General features: G+C 33.7%; 2 protein-coding genes across 2 annotated transcripts; one reads left to right on the top strand and one right to left on the bottom strand.

Moving 5' to 3' along the window:
* Window positions 1-13,861: 13,861 nt before the first annotated feature.
* On the top strand, window positions 13,862-14,773 carry LOC136270854 (P2X purinoceptor 7-like). Its single transcript, XM_066069674.1, has 3 exons — window positions 13,862-13,996; window positions 14,130-14,369; window positions 14,510-14,773. Exons 2-3 carry the CDS (start codon window positions 14,145-14,147, stop codon window positions 14,771-14,773), a joined length of 489 nt encoding a protein of 162 aa, XP_065925746.1. The 5' UTR covers window positions 13,862-13,996; window positions 14,130-14,144.
* Window positions 14,774-14,982: 209 nt separating this feature from the next.
* On the bottom strand, window positions 14,983-21,111 carry LOC136270853 (uncharacterized). The gene is made up of 12 exons (XM_066069673.1): window positions 20,687-21,111; window positions 20,149-20,268; window positions 19,477-19,638; window positions 19,078-19,179; window positions 18,670-18,967; window positions 18,049-18,331; window positions 17,706-17,939; window positions 17,398-17,474; window positions 17,148-17,252; window positions 16,344-16,558; window positions 16,092-16,256; window positions 14,983-15,889 (listed from the first exon to the last, which is right to left on the bottom strand). Exons 1-12 carry the CDS (start codon window positions 20,929-20,931, stop codon window positions 15,640-15,642), a joined length of 2,256 nt encoding a protein of 751 aa, XP_065925745.1. The 5' UTR covers window positions 20,932-21,111; the 3' UTR covers window positions 14,983-15,639.
* Between the last annotated feature and the right edge of the window lie 650 nt (window positions 21,112-21,761).

Raw genomic sequence — 21,761 nt, 5'->3', positions numbered from 1 at the left:
GTAGAATTATTAAGTAGATACAGACCTTGTTTTGAGTCATGTTTTTGTTACCATGATTTTTTTGACATTCAACTTACGATCTTTAAACTTGGTATTTCCTATTCAGCTTTTTAAAATAAAAAGAAATTAAACCATGACGTCAGCACTTTATACAAACAGAGCATTGTGTACATCGTGTATCTTGCTTATAACTCGAAACTTGGCTCTTAAATAGGTCAGTAAATATTAGAAAATTGTAAACAATTTGAACAAGAATAAATGCACTGAAAAAAAAAAAAAAAACAATTGATATTTTATCATAAATATACCTACCGGTATATATTTCTAGCAGCAAAAATAATTTCAGCTGTCTGATTTACCGAAGTCTATGTTTGATTTAATACGTTAATATTCCAAAATACAGGCGATAGTTCCCCTCATGTTAAAAGGCATAATTAACGAAAAAGAAACTAAAATCAAAACAAGCTTAAACCACTGTCACAAGTGAACATGTCAACGCATTGAAATAGTAAACCTCAATTTACTTCACAAAATCGGCACACATATTGATTGCGCCCATGAGAAAAGGGCCCTTATGGCATTTTTTCACAATTCCAGATGTTTATGGATTAATACTTATATATGTCAGATAATTTAAGTTATGAAGTTTCATGAAAATCCAACACCTATAAATATCTTTATTTGGCATTTAAAGTTAAGGAATTGTTTTTACCTATGAAGTTGTTCATCCTGCGAGGTTACATTATGATTTGATCCACGTTATTTTTATGTTAGGTATATAGCCCCATTGTTTTATTTGTTACAACTTTGCTTTTTAAGATATCATTATTAAATTCTTATAAGATAACTAATTAATAACTTTTAATAATAATGCATATATATCAATACATAATTTTTTTTTAAATCCGGGGCGGCCCCGTGCACGTGCACATTGAAAATGTCACTGTTGCGAAAACTTTAAAAAAATTTTCAAAGCACTTTCATTTTTTCTGAATAAATCATTTCTTAGTCTAGTAAAGAACTGATTTTAAAAACTACAGGTATTGTGCCAATACTGTAAAACGAGAAAATATGGCGCACTACAAATTTAAGCGCCTTTGGCGCAACTACCTCTGAGCGCTAAAATTAATAGTGCGGCAACGATTTTTTATATGTATTTAATTTCTTCAAGTTGCAAAACAATAACGTCAGTCCATTTTAAGGCTATATAGAAGTGTTCATTTAAATATTGTATTGTATTGTATTGTATTGTTTATTAGTCAACAGCTGTACAGCTCATAGACATATACAATTAATATACACATGTTATAATACATATACTGGTCACTTGAAAAAGGCAAGTTTATACATGAAGTTTTCTGATTACAAAAGCATTCTTAATATATTTACCTAAATTGCACAAATCCTTTACATTTTGTGTTGACAATAATAGAATTAATTTAAAGACAGAGGGTTTAATATAATAAAACTTCTTAAGGAATTTTTCTCTTAAGTTACAGTAATAGGGACATTTCAATATAAAATGATATTCATCTTCTATATCTAAAGTACATAGAGGACATAAACGTCTTTGTAATGGAACATTGTTATATCTGCCAGTTTCGATGGTAAGACAATGGGATGATAATCTTAATTTACATATAAGTTTCTTATATTGTAAAGGAATTCTTTTTGTTAGATATGACTGCAAGGTACAATGATCAACTAAATATCTATAGATTGTACATTTGGAAGAGGCATTTATGTCAGCTAGTAAAGACTGTTTAAAATTATCAAAAATACGTTGCTTGGCGATCGTTAAAATAATTTCTGGCTTTTCAAAAAATTGGTTTTCCCATAAGTTCATTAGCCCAATACTTGTTAACATATTCTTGATCTCTGCAGCCCAGTTTTTACATTTGTTTTTACCTAAAGTTTCATTATACATATTAACATAACATGAATTCAAAATGCAATTTCTTGATGATAAAAGTTTCATCCAATATCTTAAAATACGTATTTTTCTGATACATTGCAGAGGCATTCTGCCCAATTCACAATAAATAACTGCATTAGATGTGCCCCTTTTAACATTAAGTATGTTTTTACAATAATTAAGATGAATTTTTTCTATATCTGGGGCAGAATGAAAGCCCCAGACTTCACAACCGTAGTAAGCAATGCTTCCTACATAAGTGTCAAAAAGGGACAAAAGCGTAGTAAAATTAAGACTCATATTACAACATTTCCTTTTCAGTGCAAAAAGCGCCTTCATACATTGTAATGACAATTGTTTCTGCGTAACATGAAATTTGCCATTGTAATTCAACAAAAGTCCTAGATAACAAAAACTGTTCACTACTTCAATTTGTTCACACTTATAAAACCACACATCTTCTGTTCGCAAAATTCCCCCATTTCTAAAAACCATTATTTTTGTTTTGTTTACATTAACCGTTAACGACCATTTCTCTGTATAATTTTCTAAAGTATTCAACATTGACTGTAAGTCAGCAGCAGACTGAGCAAAAATAACCATGTCGTCTGCGTACATCAGTAAAAATAAGGATAGCTCTTGTAATTATGTAAATATAAGATGCTGTCGGTTTTGTTTGTTTAAACAATTACACAGGTAAACGGTATGGGTCATCGGGTATAAGTGCCTAAACATGGATTGATTAATTCAGTTTTAATTGTGTTTTTAATATCTTTCATTAGCACCTTGAAAATTGGGCTTCTCCCCATGCCACTTCCATTTAGCGCCTCGAGGTGAAAATGTGATTAAGCGTGCCGATCGTTAACGCTGACAATACATGATTGATCATAATTTCTTTGATCTCTGATTAGTGGATATAAAGATAACAAGACGATACCTTTTTTTGTGGGGGTTTTTTATTGTAAAATTACTGTGAAAAAGATTCTCTCATGGTGATAGAAAATCATGGTAAATGTAGCATTCGATTTCACTTTTAGTTTCGGGACTCTATCCAAGTCGACACGTTAAAGTCCGATAACTCAAATTTGTTTACCAACAAAACTTACACATCATTGCCAATAAATGAAGTTTTCATATCTATCTACTGACGATTTACACAAATGTAAGTGTATTGTTCTCCACGACAGTTTACCGTGCATGCGAGATAGAAATCAAAGTCGTTGTGTTCACGTGCTTGAGTGAACACAGAACTAAATTTTGGGCGTGATCGTTTATCAAACAACAACGTTTTTTGTTTTCTTTTTTAAAGAAAAGATGCATGCGCTAAAATATAATTGCGCTAATGTACTGGCACTTGCGTTTGCGCTAAAATACGTATGCGCCAAATTTTCTCGTTTTACAGTATATGCGCATTGGAATCGTGCGCATGCTTTATGAAAAAAGAAACTTCGCCAAAAGTCGTTCTTTCTTTTTCTCATTTTGCCTTAACTTCTTTATTCTTCTTTACATTTACACAGGATTGTCACGTTAGTGATTTCATATCAATGGTTATCGTATTTTACTTTGATTCGTTTTTAATTTGTCAAGGCTTGCTTAATTCTTTGTTGCTTTAATATTTCTTTAGTTCGTAATAATTTAAATTACGATCTTCATATTTACTGATTTTGTTCCTTAGTACATTATTATACCTAATTGTGTTTTAATTAAAAAGGTAAAATCTGCAATCAAATCGGTTCAATGAAAAGTCGCATTTTTAAGCTAATTAAGCGGGAGTGTGTTTGCTGCAATTGCCCCCCCCCCCCCCCCACCGTTCCGATTTTATTATGAACATACGCAGCAAGCTTAGTAAGATTGCGGGATGTTTCGCTCTTAGAGAGACAATCTGAGCCGATTATTTTGTTCCTACGTGTATCAATAAAAGATGCAATGAGTTCACCATGTTCTAAAATAGTATATATCCATAAAATAATAATAATTTCCGCAAGCTTGGCACGGATCTCGGGAGTCTGAAAATTAGCATAGACACCTACAAAACTAAATGGGGCCTACATCTTGAAAGTATACATGGTAATGTGCGTTACAGATACATGTTCATTTCAATAAATTCGTACATGTGTTTAAATAAAAATCGAATGTAGAAAAAAATAATATTTATTAAGTCAAAATATGAATGAGATATACTTTATTTTGAATTTAGTTAAATTTGTTCAGGATCGAAACGTATGTTGTTGTTCTTTTATCCAACGCTTATCGCCATAGATAAAACTCTAAACGTTATTAATTTTGTTTACTTTTTATGTGTAAATCAAAATGTAACGTTGCAGATATTGTAGATTTTTTTTTATATTTTACGCGAGCACTTATTACGCATTGTTTTTGTTTTGTGTTAAATTCCAAGAATGTAAAATAATGAAATAACGAGCACCAATCATTTTGAAAAGTTAACTGACAACAAATTACTGAATGTATGAAAAATTAAAGCGTAGTTAACATGAATTTATAAGTCATGATATTTTTTATCTTATATTTTGGATGAATTCTAATATTCAATTAGGATTTTCCTCATGTATGAGTAAATTTTATTTTAGTTTAGTTTAATAATATTTACTATTTAGCACAATTTCCGTTAAGTATTTTTCGTAAAATCTATTTTTTCCCCTCTCTTTGTTAACCAATTCATTCGCATTTCTTTTGTAAACTCAGGATAACATTCTCACGCAGTACAGTTAAGGCGGTCAATAAAAATATTGGCAAATTTTTGTGATGAAAACACGTATACTTTAGTTAAACTGGCATGTCCTTTTTAAAATCAATAACAGTCACTCAAATGCAATATATTTCTAAAATATATATATAACAGTACAATATTTTATGTTCATAGTGGTCACGTGATATGGCAGTCGCATGGTACAAGCAGATGTATTTGTGGTTTTGAGGTCATTTAAAAAATTCAATATTGCAAGGGCATAATCATGTCAAAATTCACAACTGAATTATGAAATAACTTGATGTTATATCGAAGATTTTGAAAAACGGTGCGAACTTTTTAAGATAAGAATATTTGTTAGTAGAAACCTTAATTTATAATGCATATGTTGAATATTTTTGAAGGTCACAGGGTTAATTTCATTAAAAAATAATTAATTTGTAAGATTTTACAAGGATCGTAGAAGTTTTTAAGTTACATAGCATATTTCAAATTCACATGTAAAAGTTTGTCGGGATCAGGTAAGTGTATGACCTTGCAATTAAGTGATTTATTTAGGTACTCAGATTTTAGATATACGATATTTTATACAAAACCGAGGTGGCTTCTTTATACGATGCATACTTTTAACAAAATGAAAATAAGACTATATAGGTAGCATTCTACTAATAATAATTTTAAACAAAATATTCATTTATACTTTTCCGTTAATGTATGACATTTATTTTTCTTCGCTATAAAACTGCACGATGGCCTTCAATGATTTAACTTAATGCGTCATTTTGAAGCATATGACGTCATATTTTGTAGTACAGCGAGAACAAAATCTCGCTTATTTTTCAGTGTGTACGATATAACGGACATCAAAATTGTAAGTAATAGCATTTGTTGTTTTTATTAAAAGATTAGTATAAGTTAATTTTTAAGTTAATAAATAGATTAATAAGTACTTTTGAGGTTTGTAATATACTGTGATGTCATAATGCACATTTCCCGTACTTTTTGTCTGAACGGAGTTTATTGACAGCCTTAACTGTGCTGCGCAATCAGAAGAGATTTTGACAAGCTGTTAGATACCAAGAAAAACATTCTTATTTCGGTATCTTTGTAAGTAAATTCCTTTGCGCTTTTGGCTTAACATTTCGAAATTCCACGTAGTTAAACTTATTTATTTTGTTTCGGCTTCAAGTTAATCCTGTCTTTGTTACAGGTCTTCTTTGCGGAAATACGAGTAATTGTTGTAACACCTTTTTGGCTTAGCTAAAAGTGTCAAGCATCAATTTTGCCGAAATTGGGCGTTAACCTTTTTAAAATGAGTAACCTGGTTGGTCAATTTCAAGTCCGTAGAGTGACCGCGTTGGCAAGTGGTTTTTACGAAATCACTTTTCCAACTTGCAGCTCATCGAAATAAACATCTTTTAATTAATTTCTACGGATTTTGATTTTGATTCCTCAGGTAAGCTCAAAGTTATTTCTAAGTACTTTTTTAATAATATTTATTAATTAGAAAATCTTATTTTAAATTTGTATTATTATCCCACCCTTTTTTGATGATTGGCGTATCAGGGCCATACTTTTCTATGTTTTTTTATGTAGGGGGTCAGATGCTATATTATATGTTGCCAAATATTTTGAAAATGTATCAGCGGTGTTTTCTAGTCCCGTCTGATTCGGTTTGATTTGGTTGTATATCGTCAAAGCTCAGTGGTTAAGTATCGAGTCTGTGAACCGCAGATCATTAGTTCGAACCCACTTGGGGTTTTTGCTCTTCTATTATGAACTGAATTTTCGAAAGCATATTTTTTTTATCTAGATCTAGAATTACATTTTTGTCTATTAGACGTATTTACCTCGTCTCTACATTTTTTGTCTATTAGACGTATTTACCTCGTCTTTATCATGACATCTATCATAATCAGGTAATATTCCGATGATTTGAGAAGCCATTGCAAGTTTATAGCCACCTTAGGTGATTGAACTTATTGAACTAAAACAGCTGTACTATAGATTTTAAAATGGAAAGGTGCGAAAAAAGTATCAGTTATTTCTCCTTCACTTGTCTTTAGAGGCAAACAAATATTTTTCACTTTTTCTGCATATCAATGCATTTTTAGGGGTGTATATCATCTATGCAATGCCAAATTTAAACATTATTTCCTTTTCACTACATTTAAATTTTAATCATTGTGCAACAAAAAATGATATATAATGTTCATGTATTACAACACCATGCACTGTCAGAAATTAACTTTAATGGAGGTATTCAAATTTTTTTTCTGATTTTCAGGAAATCGGTATGTTGCGGTACTGACTGACTATCTGACGAAGTGGTTTGAAGTAGAGGGTATTCCTGACAAAAGTGCGCCATCAGTCATGTCCGTTTTCATTAATTGGTTTGTGCACATGGTGTACCAAATATCCTTAATACCGACCAAGGCAGAGACTCTTGTATCGAAATAAATGATGCTTTCTGTGAGCGAATGGGAATAGAGCACAGAGTTGCAACAGCTTACCACCCGCAAACTTGTGGTCACACAGAAAGGTTTACCAACACTCTTTGCACTATGTTAGCCAACGTTGTAATTCAAAAGTGATGACTTGGATGAACAAATACCGATGGTACTTTTTGCATACAGAACAGCTAAACATGATTCCACGAAAATGGGTCCGTTTTCGTTGGTTTATGGACGACAGACAAGATTGCCTGTAGAATTAGATCTCCCTGTCACTGATAGTTCTAGTGCCAACATAGAAGACGAAGATCTTGCATTAAAGCGACGCGCCGAAGCGTTTCTGACTGTTTCTGAGCAACGGAAAATTGCCAAAAAAAGAATAAATGATGCACAAACAAAGCAAAAGAAGTACCATTACAGAAAAAAAAGATTTAAGAAGGGGGGGGGGTGGGAATGTTCTTCTTCACAATACAAGGAAAGTCAGTCGAAAGGGTGGGAAACTTGAAAAGAAATGGCTAGGGCCATATCAGATAAGTAATGTAAAAGTTCAGAAAAATGGCGTGTGCGTTTACAATTTGAATGCAGCTATCAACGAAGGCAGGTTGAAAAAATACAGATCTTCTGATGACAAATGCACAGAGGAGTCAAGTGAAGACACCATCTTGTATAACAATGAAGAATCCCAAGGCCCCTGTAAACATTCATCAGAAGATGAAAAAAACAAAAGTTGTTGAACTTTTGTATCGTCGGATGATGAAAAATCCTTTTCAAAGCAAACCAGCTCTAATTCTGAGGAAGAGGTCTTTTTGGGCTCTTTTTCGTTTTGTTCCGATAATGGGGTGGCCGGGATTTTACCTAACAGATATGAGTAAATGTCCTTCAAGGGCACAAAGTTCGGCACAAATAGCCAGATCGAATATTAATTACACCACTCTAGAACTGGTCCCTGTTTGTGAAGAAGTAAGCGCAACTACAATCAACATGCTTAAAATGTCTGTGTATTGAGTGTTGAATAGTTGACAGGTGCTTATATTTCTTGCTGGGGTAATAGTTCAGAGTTTTGTTATATTTTGATTATATTACTTTGTTATGCCGACCACGCGAATTTCCAGATTCTTGGTAAGCCCGTTCCATTATGAACTATAATAAATCTTGTAAAGTCCGAATTATGAATTGTTCGATAAGTCCATTGGTGACGTTCGTAACGAAATATTTCCGACTTTATCACTTTTTTCCATTCAGTTTTGTTCGGGAAGATACCAGTTTTCAAACAAGAAGAAAAAATATTGTTCTAAAAAATATTTCTGAAGAACTAAGAATATATCTTTAACATATACAAACGATTTGTCTCGCTTGTCGTTCAAATATGTAAACAGTCTGAAGAGGAATATTTTTTACTAGAATGTCATGGGAAAAATTACACAGTTTTTCAAAACAAGTAATTTCTTCTTATCAATTACTGATGCGATGGATCTTAGACCTACCAGACTTTCACACATATCCGATCCTGTTGATGTTTTCAGGCCATGAATGTCTTTAATAATAAAGTGTTGAAATTTATTTAATAACTGATAATCTTTTAGTTTACGTTCATTCCAGATTTCACGGCCATTAAGTGTGGAGGGTAATACTACTTTTTTGTAAAGATTCACAAGGGTTACTGGGTTAGAGTTTCCAGAAGACAAATTTTTTATTGCGTAATATGAGCGTCGGCCTTCGTCGCAAGCTTCTTTTGTTTTAGTAATTATATAAAAATAGAGCTGCAGTATTGGATTATGCCAAGATGGTTATACTCTCTTTGCATAGGTATGATTTCGTTTCCAATTAACCATTGGGGCGTGAAGTTAGGTTTGGGATTTTTTCCAAACACTATTATGCATAATTGCGTCATCTGTTTAATATTTGGATATTTTACTGGAAATGGACATTGATGGTAACCTAAGGTCAAAACTTTATGATTAACGCGATGACTTCAATTTCTCTAATATCAACTTTCCTTACTTATCTAGCAATATACCTTCATCACCTGCATATGGTGTTTTTGTGTCTCAGTTAATTCAATACACAAGGGCATGCTCTTCGTATGAACACTTTCTAAGGCGAGGCAAGCTACTGACAAACAAGTTGATAAAAGAGGTCCGTGTTGCTTTGCCTTGAATGTGTTTTTCGTTTTATGGATTTTTGAGATGGTTAACAGTTGTTTGTTATTGTCATTTTTTCATTTCCAGCGTTGAAAGAGAATCTCTATCTGCAAGAATACATGGTTTGAAGTGATTCTGTGTTTGACGATATACAAGCAATATTGTCTGCAAGGTCTGGGGTTGATGATTTGATTTTATGGATTCTTGTTTAAGCGTTCTAGCTCATTAAGTAGGTCATTAATGAAAACTGTATATAGAAAGCCAAATAAGACGCCCCCCCCAGGTATATACATGAGATCCATTTTCGATGTAATGATGCATTGTTCTTGACGGTTGAAAGCTGCAGTTATAGAACTTAAGCCTTTATTGAAGCCCTGTTGCTGGTAGTTAAGTGTCCGTAATCCGAGCGTGAATAATTTTTTCGAACACTCTAACTAAAGTAGATAGTAATAAAATAGGTCGGTAGCTATCCGAAGATGTTTTTGCGTTATTTCCACCTCTATATATTTTGATAATTGAACCTTTTCTAACCATAGGGATAATATACTATTAAACAGGACATATAAGTAATTAGACAAAATGTCTTTTCCATGCATCTGGTGTTCCGACTGTATTTTATCGGGTCCATGTGCTTTTTGGATTTTAATATTTGAAATGTGTAATATAGAAAACGGAGCAAAATTCCGTGACTTATCATGTAAAGTGTGTTTTCAGTGCTCAAATTAATTAAATGTTACACATGAATATTTAGTTCTGGAGAGAGACGCCTCACGAGAATGCATGGAGAGAGAGAGAAAGAGAGAGAGAGAGAAAGAGAGAGAGAGAGAGAGGGAGAGGGAGAGAGAGAGAGAGAGATTAACATGCAATGGTTCGGGCTGGGGTGATAGGGTTGTTTAGAGGCGATGATTCTGATATGTTAATCAAAGTAACAGAAATCGAAAATATACATGGATAATAAAAAATGAATTTAATGGTACCCTTTACCTTGGAACTTAAAATTGAGTCTTTCCTACATAAAAAGGTAATAAATTATATCATACTATTCTATATGATTTATGTTGTTGAAAAGTAAACATATTAACACAAATGACTGGAAACTGATGCCCTTTTAAAAATCTTTAGGAGTAGATTGATAGAAACATGCATTTATTTCTTATATATTTATGCAAATTTAACTGATACGGGGATTTCAGGTGCACATAGGGTGTTTGATTTGGCGAGAAGCCGTTCGGGTAATACACCTTTTCAGGAATGGCAAGAGAGTCTATCGGCTCAGTGACCCTGTTAATAACTTCACTTTTTTCCATGCGCTCCGATTCTATCTGCAGTTTTTAGCGTAACGCGATCATAACTACGGGAGTTGTGTTTTTGTTTAAAGGGACATGGTCACGATTTTGGTCAAATTTTATTTTTCTGTTTTTATTATTTGCAATGCTTTATGAATGCATTTCTAATGATCAAATGTTATTTGGGTGCCAGTCGTTGAGTTTTAAGCAAGATACAGAGCTTACAATTCTTCGTCAGGTAAACAAGGCTAGTGCCCTGTTTTTGCTTACAAAGGTTCAATATACCATTAAAAATCTTATTAAAGCTCGTTTGTCTATTTTATTATTCATTTTAAGCATAAATAAACAGTTCCTAACGATTAACAGAATTAGTTTAGGTCTAAAGCTTGAATTTCTACTTCAAAGTTTAAAATGTAAACAAACGCTTTGTTTACATAGCGAAGAATTGTAAGCTCTGTTTCTCGCTTATAACTCATTAAATGACACTCAAATTTTGTTTGCCTATTAAAAATGTCTTACTGAAGCATTGTAAATATTAAAATCGAAAAAATAATTTTTGACCAAAATCGTTACCATGCCCCTTTAAGCAAACATTGCATTTGAAAGGAAAAAGCCCGATACCCTCGACAGAAGAGATTAAGTGTCTAAATGTTTCCGCGTTACCTGCGTCGGTTTTGTCGGAGACGGAGACTTTAATGCCATGACCAGCTTAATATACTCTAAATCAACGCATTATTTCAGACCTAGTATGGATATTGAATCGTTTTCTACAATGAAAAATCAACCTCCATTACTCGATTTCCGTACTTGCATCGGATTTTTTGCTCAGTACTTAAAGTAGTCATACAGCTCTTCTGATGACTGATTCAGACCACCTAGTACCCATAAAAAATCTTATGGGTAATATGTTGACCCGTGAACAAGAATACAGTTCGAAAAAAATGAGAACCCTCCCAGGGGCTAAGTCTTTAGGCATCTGAATGCCTGGTCTGTGATTTTGCAGGGATTGTGCGCAGAGGTGTCTAGTCTATGCTATCTATATAAAATCATTATCAATTTCGACCCCACTCCCTTAATCTGGTTGTGTAGTTTCTTCATTAACATTAAAGGTAGACCGACACATGGCCGCAAAGCCATTCCATCTATTACAAGTGTCACGTCCTTAGCTTTTAGCAGGACAAGTCTGTTGTTCATCATGAAGCCTGCCACAGTTCCCGCGTTTCTCATTTGCACCCTTTGCAGATCTTTTTGAGCTGTCCCCTGAACGTTTGTTGGGTGAGTCTGGGATTCGCCTTCGGAGGGTGTGGCGACTGTCTACGTCTCCGGTCCGGATGCAGGTCGTCTATTAGCGTGGATGGCGTGTACCTTGAGCAAGTTGTTTCCATGGACTTCAATTGTTCTCGGGAGGTATTCAAAGTTCTGGCCAATCCCAATAGCTTTGTCAAGCGTAATGTATCTGCCTACGTTGATAAGCTTTTCCCTTATCTTGGGGGATGCAACGCCTATCACTAAGCGAAGCCGGACACAGCTTCTCCACAATTGTTTAGGAGCAATCTTTGCTCAGAAGTTTAAGCTTAGTGACAAACTTGGTCGAATGTCGTGTTGCCTTGAACTTAGTTGTTAAACTTAAAACGGACGAAGACGGGGTTTAACTTTGGTTACACGTCGTTTTGAAAGTGTTCAGAAAGACTGCCTTTTCTTACTGTCATCAGCAAAAATATCCCATGAATTATCTATATCCTTTCCTTTGTCTCTGACCCACTAAAGTAAAGAGGAACATTTTCTCGTCCTCTTTACTGTTGAGGGAGACACCAAAAATCAACTGTGCGTGCTGCTAGAATTTCTCCTGGTCTCCGGCAGGTTTGTAGACTCCCAGTCCATCACAGGTGGTTTTCCTTCCATCCCGATTCAGACACCATGTAATATTTTTGGGCGTTGGAAAATATATGATATTAACGCTAACTTCTCAAACATGTGTGTCTTTGTTGAAACACCCGAAGTACTGTCTTTTAAAAAAACGGTGTTCACATGAAACATACATGTAGTATAACCAATGTGACGTAACAGGGGTAATCTCAAAATACAAAATCAATATAAGTACACTGGAACATTTAGTTCTGAAAGATATCATAAAAACTAAAATTGCGTCAAATTAGCCCATTCTATAAAATTACAGTTTTTGTATTAACCAAAGATGTCCGACCCAGGGTATCTTTCCACGATGCATGAAGAACTTTCCGCCATGTCGTTTATTAGCCACCCCGCGTTCTTTATTACCCCGCTCTGGAAATTTCTATCCATCAAAACTAAGAAACAAACTGGCTCATTTTAGTTATTCAACATTTGTTAAATTTTAATAACTATGTATACTCTTAATAAGTTTCCAGAAAATAAATTCACTCATTACTTAATATTTAAATATTATTTCATTGAAAGCATATTTTTTGATGCACACTACCCCCGACTTGGATCCGCCAAAGCATGTTCACCACCTTACTATCGTATTTGCTATTTTGGGCTTGTTTATCGCAAATTAAAGTACGTATATGCAGACATTTTATAGTTTATTTAAAAATAATTTATATTTGTATGTTAATTAATAAATTAGCTTCATTTATTTCTTATTATTCATTTTTAGTTTAAAAAAGCATATGGCTTAAGTGCACGAAACTCAAATGAACAATATTCAAATGTAAGTTTCGAAATTATCAATATACGCTCTACCTCATTTTTGGCTGCCTTGGAAAACATATATAACTTATTGATATGATTTATATTTGATATTTTAAATATATATTAAAGCTGCTTGGTCCGATTTTGAGGCATATTTTTTTGATGCAATAAAAACATCGATTTTGTGTTGTATATGTATTTAAATGAATATTCTAGTAGTTTGTTGGATTATGAAAACGATATTTACAAGTTTAAAACGAGAAACAAAGTTTGTTTACCAAACAAAATACGCCGAGCGGAAGTTTGAATATTCAACAGAGAAGATCACGTGACTTTCAATTTCACAACAAGACATGGAAACTGAGGTTTGTAACATGTGTTTTAGCATGTAAGATAATTGATGATTTTGTTGGTTATTTCAAAAGATACATGTTAAGTTAGGCGAAAAAGCATTCTTGTTGATAAATTATATGTAAAATAACATTAAAAACTATCAGAAACACGTACTTTGAGAAGTGATGTAGTAGCGGGAAAAATGAAGGGGCCCCTAAGGGGTAAATTGGACAATACAATGAATACAGCAAAGACAATACATTATTTTTGTAATATTTCAGTCATCTTCGTCAACTGCCGGGGATTCTCCTGTACGTCGTGGTAGAGGGAGATCTAGGTATGTTAGAGGGTGATCTAGATCTACCAGTGGACGCGGTCGGGGACGGGGTAGGATATTGCGAGGTGGGGCGAGAGGAACAGAGAGGCAGGAAGACAGGCGGGATTTCATTGCCCTTAGGCAGACACAAAACAGAGAAGAAGTCGCAAAGGTAAATTTTTGTATGCTTGACTATATAAATAGAAGTTTTATAAGACATTTTTGTTAAAAAAAAAAGTAAGTTCCACATGTACTTGGGGATCAATGCATCAATTTGTCAATATTTTTAATACTGTTTTATTCAGAGACATGTTCAAAATATGACGTTGGAACAATGTCAAAACATGCTGGTTCAAATAGCCACTAGATCCGCCAGCTTCATATTAGACATTTTGGAGCAATCAAATCCCATGCCTGACACACCACAGCCACCTCGACCTGGAGTTCCCTCTTGGTGCACTTGCACCAGGTGCAGAGATATGCCAACAGAGGAGGAAAAGGTCTGCTGCAGGAAGACTCCAGAAAACTGCACAACTCTCTTGCCTGTATATATGTACTTATTGTAACCGTAATTAAGAATATTTTTCAAAATAATACAAATTAATATACAAAATGATATTTTAATAAGCTTTTTCCTAGGCGCAAGACTTTGGATTAAATTGATTAGTTTCTTCTTATCAAACAGGATTTTCATGTGTTGTGCTTGGACGAAGCTGTTCTCGCCTTGGCCAGACTATACAGGGAAGATGTGTTAGCTCTCCCTGCTGATGAGAACTACAATAGGGCCAACAGGCATGCTGCCTACAGACAATTCATCTTGTGGACCTATGGAAAGCTTGGAGCAGGGCAGAGGAAGGTCATTCCAAGCTGTGTGGTGTGGAAAATTAGGGACAAATACCCAGAGCCTTCTGGACAATACGTCGGATTTCATCCTGGGAGACTTGCATAATAAGAAACTTTTGTCAAATAAATGTTTTATTCAATGATTCTCAATATTCTTTTTCTTAGATTGCACATGTATTGAACATACAAATGAAAAAAACGAAAGTTATTTGCTACACAGTAGCTTTTTGAGATGTTACAAATTGTCACACCTTTACAATGAATTTGGTCCATATTTACTGCAATACAAAGCAAGTGCATTTTTAATAAAGCAAACAGAAATAGGTAAACCAAGCAAAACCTGAATTATAAGAAAAGAAGTGTAAATGATGTGCAATAATTGCAAAACATAACCGACATTCAATAAAAGGCATACACTTTGAAACATCATAAAACAAGGCCAAGGGGCTACATTGCTCATATTGGCATTAACTCTAAGCAGCGTTTGGTACAAGAATGGCTATATAATTACATGTACCAGTATATATCTTGTTGAACACAAACAATGGAATCTCAGTACACATTGTCAATCTATTTCTTTCTACTGATTAAAAGCCATCATTAACATTTAGCTCTCTTAGTCATTTTAGTTTATTTCAGTTTAATTATTTTATTTGTGCACCTAACAAAATGAAACATTAAACATTAAAAAAAAAATACAACTAACAATTTCAATAATTCCCCAAAAATATAAAGAGAAATATACTGATGTCATTAATTTTGGGGCGTTTCACTCGTAATCAATAACAGCAGACCTGTCTGTTACTTTAATATGCCGATTTTGATTCTCACCTTTATCTGGCTTTAAAATATGTGTGCTTTGAATATTTCTAACTATTTTTGAAGAATTTGTTACTATTATGACCATAAACGGGAGACAAATTTTGAACAGAACAGCTCACTTGAGCCTGTCATAAGAAATTTAAAGTCTATTTATTGAAATCTTGATTTCTTCTTGACCACAAGCTCGGTTGTTGGAGGTGGTGATTTTGGGGCTATGGTTCTGGAAATGCGTCGAGGGTCTCCTTCTGCAAGTTCAGCTGCCTGGTGCATGCCTCCCACCGACTCCAAGCGACTTTGGAGAATCTTCCTCATGATATCCGAGACATGGCTGTAGGTCTTCTGAGTTTTCCTCTGGACTACAGTCCACCTCCCAGTCTTCTTGGAATAAGTCCTATGATATCTGAATAAAAATAAGACATGTAATTAAGGATTGATAAAAATTAGGTTTAACCTTTCAGCATTGTTTAACATGAGAGAATAAAATGGCAAAAATAACTTTCGACCATTGCTCAGTAGTAGACAATGTATGAGATATTGCTGTATATTGATTCTTACAGTTAAATAGACCCCTTAGAGCATATGTGAAATCCCAAATATTTTACCTTGTTGTGCCATCCTTTCGAGTATCTGTTGGAAGATCCACACTCAAATTGTAGTCAAGAGCTGCCAAGATGTTTCTTGCTCTATATACTGGTGGTGAATACGATATCCTCTTGGATGCATACATGAGAATATGGTTATTAAAAATCTCTAAATTTGATGTACTCCTTAAAAGAAAAAAAAAGAAGTTAAGTCAGTAAACTGTAAATACAATAATAATTACATGCAGAATAAGGCATTCTGATAATTCATACCTGAAATTGAGATAGTAGTGGATATTATTCAGGAAGCGCTTGTCAAGTACGATTTTGGTCAGGGCTAGATGTGCTGGGCTTCCTTTCTCTATCCATTCTTTGTCCCTGTTTTCTTCTAATTCACCATGGGAGCACGATCCTGGTGACAGACCGACATATGACAATGCCCATTCATGTTCGTTCTGAACATGATGAAGCACTCCTACCCATAGATCCTAAAATCAAGAGAGAGAAAATGATCTCAACTACCATAAAGTAGTGCATATTAAGCATCTTTTGAGCTCTCCCACATGACCAATTTTGCATAGGAAGAAAATTATCTTTTCTGAGTACACTATGCATGGCTTTAAAACTAACAAAAAATTTACTTTGATATTTTAAAGATTAACATGTTGATTAAAACTTATGCATTCAAAGCTCACAGTTTTCTGAATGTGCTGAAGGTTTCACATGACACATATTACAAGTGAATACTGTATACAGGATAATTTTTTACCTATGTAATTTTCGCTCTTCTACACTTTTAAATCGTTTCACCCTGTCTTGAATTGCCAACACAAAGCTGTGTTTAAGGAGAGATCATTTGAGACATCAATTTTAAATTTGTTTGTTGGCAAAAAGAGCAATAAGGGCAAAAATATAACAGGGCAAATACTTCACTGTTTACAGTATTCCACTTTATGAATTTAATTTATAAGCCACCCATGGGTATGAAATAATACAACAGACCTCAGTCTGTGATGGGAGATTTGTAGTAATCATATCAGTTTAATTTTCATTAAAGTAAACAAATTAAATAGTTACCAAAAATTCTTCATGGGTGTTGGCCATTTTACTGCAGTGCCAAAAGTGATTAACTATATCTTGGCTCCAGTTCAGCAGCTCCCGACAGCTCTTTTCTTGACCAGCCTATGATGGCAAGTTTATAATGCTATATCTATGTTTGTTTATATTTTAAGCTTAATTGCCCAATACAATTTTTTTTCATTTAAATACTTTAACTTATTGAAGATGAAATAAATAAAATAAACTAAATGTGGTTAAAAATAATTACCTTGACAATTTTTTTCCCCAGGTTTTTGGCGGCATGCCATATGTCATGGGAGTGTTTAATTTGAGGGTACTGGCGTTCTGTCATAAAATAAATAATAAACTATGCTAAGCGGTTATACAACTGATTGTAATGCTTGTACAGCGTTATGTTACGTAAAGATACCTTTTTCCCCGTAGTTATACTAAAAATAAAGTTAAGCTCTGTTTCAAATAATATGTGGCTAGCAATAACACGCATATATTATTAATGGCAATGTCCTTAATTAGTGATGTTATTTATTCTATTACGTGTATTAGAGTTTAACATACTCATTAATGCACCAATCTGTAAATGTGCATCAGTCACTACTTCAGTGACATTGTTGCTGGACCTCACATCTTCCAAAGCTCTCTGAAAGCCAGCTTTCTCCATGTTAGTGCTTTTCTTCCCCACCTCCCTCTTGTCAAGTGTTTCAATCGCAATGATCTTCTTGCTGTCATTCTCCATCATGGAATATGTACAATATTTGGCACAATGGCCAGGACTGTCCATACGTCCATCCCCTTTCAGAGAAAAATGAAATAGTTTACATACATACATACACACACAGTTCAAATCATCAATTAAGAAAACAAAAATTGTTGGTTTATAAACAAACCACAACAAACCTACCAAGAAGAACTACGTCTTTATCCTCAAGCTCTGCCCGAAAGCTGCGAAGATGTTCATCCCATTTTTCTTCAATCGTAGGAACAAGATAGGTGCGTTGCATACGAGTAAATGACGACTGGCTTGGAAAATGCAGTTTTAGGATCTTTGCCATCAATTCCACCTTGCTAAAGTTGTTTCCCGAGCACAGAACTGCTGCTGCTATCATCAGGTCCCCACTGTGTAGTACATTGTTGAGCAGTGGTTGGGAGCACCATCTGTGTTTGATATGCTTCCTAGGACATGACTGCATAATAAAAAAAAATGTTTAACCTTTTTTGCAACTAATTTCATAAAGCGCTGCTTTTAAAACATAGATTTCAACCACAATAAAAAGTGCATACCGCATATAGGGAAATATTGTCCCCATTTTATTTACGCCCCTTTTAGCATTGTTGTCTGCAGGCCAATTTAAAACTGGCAAAATTCTAATGTTTCTAATTATCTTTCTTAAAGCACAACGTTGTCTTGGTTATTTCAAGATGGGGAAACACCATACTATTTGCAAGTCCAGAAGGGCAAAAATAGCACAGACAAAAAATAACTATGTATACAGTACTTAATTATAACACTTGTCAAACTTACCCAGATAATGTATAATGCAGATGCAACATATTTTGTTGAAATCTCTACAAGCTCTGGACACCCTTTAACCAAGCAGCGCTCATCAATCTTTGTTTTTGCTAAAAGCAGCAACTGTTTCTCATATGCGATCACTTTTTCTGATGCAAGTACAACATCTGATTCCTCCATCGACAACACCTGGGTGATACCTGGGCCAGTGAAGTATTCTGGTGGTTCATCCTCCGTCTCTATAACTTCATCACTTCCAAAGACCAAGTCACCTCCAGCTACATCTTCGATGTCAATAGTTTCATCTTCACTTCAATTTGAAAGATTCATCTATTACCTCATCAGTACAATTTTTTCTTTTAGCTTTATCAGATGGATGTACATTTTCTGGGTAAACAAAATTATGTGAGGTGTACTTACCCTAAAGTCACTTCATATTCTTCTACATCAAAATCATCATCACTATCATCATCAACACTTCCTTTTTCTTCTTCAGATTCTTTCGTAATGCTAATACTCAAACTAGAATATAAGAGTAAACAAAACTATTACTCTACATTGTTTGAATATCATATATTAGATAAATTTACAAAATAACAGCCATGTACATATATTTATAAAAACACATCTGCATTTAAGAACCTGCATTACACCTGTTTAAATATTACTTATAACACCTTATTGATTTATTGTTAATGAATATTAAAATTCATCAATAATCCTTTGACATTTATTCCGTCAACACTGTATCGAACAATGTATTTCTATTTGATATTTCACAAGGTTAAACTTTAATTTTTACACTTTTTTTTCATTTACCTAAAAGGGTCTACAAATGAAGATGAGAAAGCTGTTTTCAATGAACTTTTTCTCTTTGTTTCTTCCCCTTTGGATATGGGTGACTGATGAGATGCAGTAGCTGGACTCAAAAAACTTGATTTCTCCATTTCTTCAACTCCTGACTCTGCTGTTTCTGTAGTACTGCAATCAGAATTTTTAATTTATACATAAACTAAGCTTTGAACATCAGCATTGACAAGTACATTGAGAGTGTTCAATATGAATATCATAGTCTTCATTTTCCACTGTCTATTTCATGTGGTTGGTTACAAACAGACCACTCCTTACACTGACAATACCCCCCCCCCCCCCCCCTTCCCTTGGTGTTAGTTGACCTACTACTGTCTTTACTAGCTATTTTGATACATTTGAAATCCATAGTTATGTTTTAATTACTAATCAGGAAAAAATTTCTAAAAAAATGCTTGTACATGGAGCTATAACAATTACATATGTACATGCATCTACCTTAATACAGGTTGAAGTTGCATGTGTTCATTCTAATAAAATCATGCATAATATGTTATTTACATGCACGTAACCGAAATATCTTCCATGATGACTTTCAAAAGTATTTACGTGTAAAATACATTATATCATAATATATAAATATTGTATATAGACATGCATGTACATGGTGTACATATATACCTGCCATTTCCTTTAGAATCTGTTGACGAAATTTCTGATAGTATCAACTCTGATATCCTTGGCAGAGGATGAGGCCTAGCAGGAGTTGAAGAAAGTATTCCTTGCCTTGAAAGGCGTTTCCTATATAAATTGAAACAAATCCCATTCATGAATATTCGAGTTTTTGTAAAGAAAAAATTGCTTTATATATTTTTTAAACAAACTACAATAAAAACATAAAGAATCTGAAATCAGCTGTACATTTTTTTTAATTCTTAAAATGCTTTATTTCTGTGCTATTGATACAAACAGACATTTCTAGTGTACAGTCTCGCTCTGTAAACGTACGATTTATTTGATTTCTGTTTTTACCCCTTCGAAGGCCCCATTATCATTACATACACAAAACAAAGTGTTTTAACGTATATTTTCTGGAACATTTCTTATCTTACGCATTAATACGTGTCAAGTGTAACAATGTTACCATAATATACAATACAGATAAACAAAATGATGTCTAAAAATTCAATTTTTGAAGAAGAGAAGAGATCGTACTTACTGGGACTCATTGTGAGAGTTGAGGAGAAATCCCGCAAGTTCGGGGTTTGATTTCAATCCAAGCGAGTCACGCAAACTGTTCCAGTCTTCAATATATTCACCAATAAAAATCCTACTTTTCGCATGAGTCTGGTTAGCTTGGAGCCTTTTCTTCTTACGAGTTGAATCTGTTAAGCTTTGAGGACGTCCTCTCTTTCTTGGGACATCCATATTTTCCGCATCTTTGTGTACATATACATTGCGCATGCGCTAAGACCGCCTCTTTGTTTTTCCGTTTGCCCAAAGAGAAATTATATTTATATACTTTAAATACTTTTAACTTTAAACAGAGATTGAATCGAAGGGTCTTATTTGGTGAAAGTTCATATATTTTATGGAATTTTGTATTGCTAAAAAGAAATCTGTGTATTTTTTGGGACAGAAAATCGGACCAAGCAGCTTTAAGATAAATGATTCAAATTAACTTCTACATTATTATAATCCATTATTGTATGAATTTGAGAAAACATTTCAAATATTTACTTTTCAATGTGTTTCATACAACCTTTTTTGTAAAAATAAAAAAATGTGCGATAACATTTGTTATAAATTGAAATTTAAGTTTAAAAGAAAACCCCATTACATTCAATTAGTTTGTTAAAGATATTTTAATTTCAGTCACTATTGTATCGATATAAGTCAATTTTATTGATATGCAATACATTACCTCATAAAAGACTCTCTGTAAAGAAACATAAAAAAATATGTTAGTCATCCTTTTCTGTTTCAGAGTTGATAAAAGTGACATATAATTAGATAGTATGGATAGATGAATACCTTTTCAGGTAAAGGTGATTCTAACCGTTTTTGGTGTCTTTGACTCTGTCCAAGAAATAAATCATCATTTAAATATTTCAATATGATAAAGATCGGCAATAAAAATAATTCTATTCAAGACACTTGAAAAACATTTTAAAGCAATCTAATTTAAACTGGAGGTTCATGGGGCCACATCGCTCACCTGAGCAACAATGACTTTTATGAGCATTCAAAGAATATTGTGCAATATGGCCTTTCGGTAGAATAACCAAAAAAAA

Source organism: Magallana gigas, chromosome 8 (assembly GCF_963853765.1).
Source record: "Magallana gigas chromosome 8, xbMagGiga1.1, whole genome shotgun sequence".
Lineage (NCBI taxonomy): Eukaryota > Metazoa > Mollusca > Bivalvia > Ostreida > Ostreidae > Magallana > Magallana gigas.
The sequence above is the reverse complement of the archived record's forward strand: the minus strand, read 5'-3'. Positions and strand labels throughout refer to the sequence as shown.

Coding starts and splice junctions, on each gene's coding strand:
- LOC136270854 (XM_066069674.1), top strand. CDS start 14,145: ATGACGTTGGAACAATGTCAAAACATGCTGGTTCAAATAGCCACTAGA. Junction 14,370..14,509: donor ACTGCACAACTCTCTTGCCT/GTATATATGTAC, acceptor CTTATCAAACAG/GATTTTCATGTGTTGTGCTT.
- LOC136270853 (XM_066069673.1), bottom strand. CDS start 20,931: ATGCGCAATGTATATGTACACAAAGATGCGGAAAATATGGATGTCCCA. Junction 19,639..20,148: donor GATTCTAAAGGAAATGGCAG/GTATATATGTAC, acceptor TTCTGATTGCAG/TACTACAGAAACAGCAGAGT. Junction 19,180..19,476: donor TCATTTGTAGACCCTTTTAG/GTAAATGAAAAA, acceptor CTTATATTCTAG/TTTGAGTATTAGCATTACGA.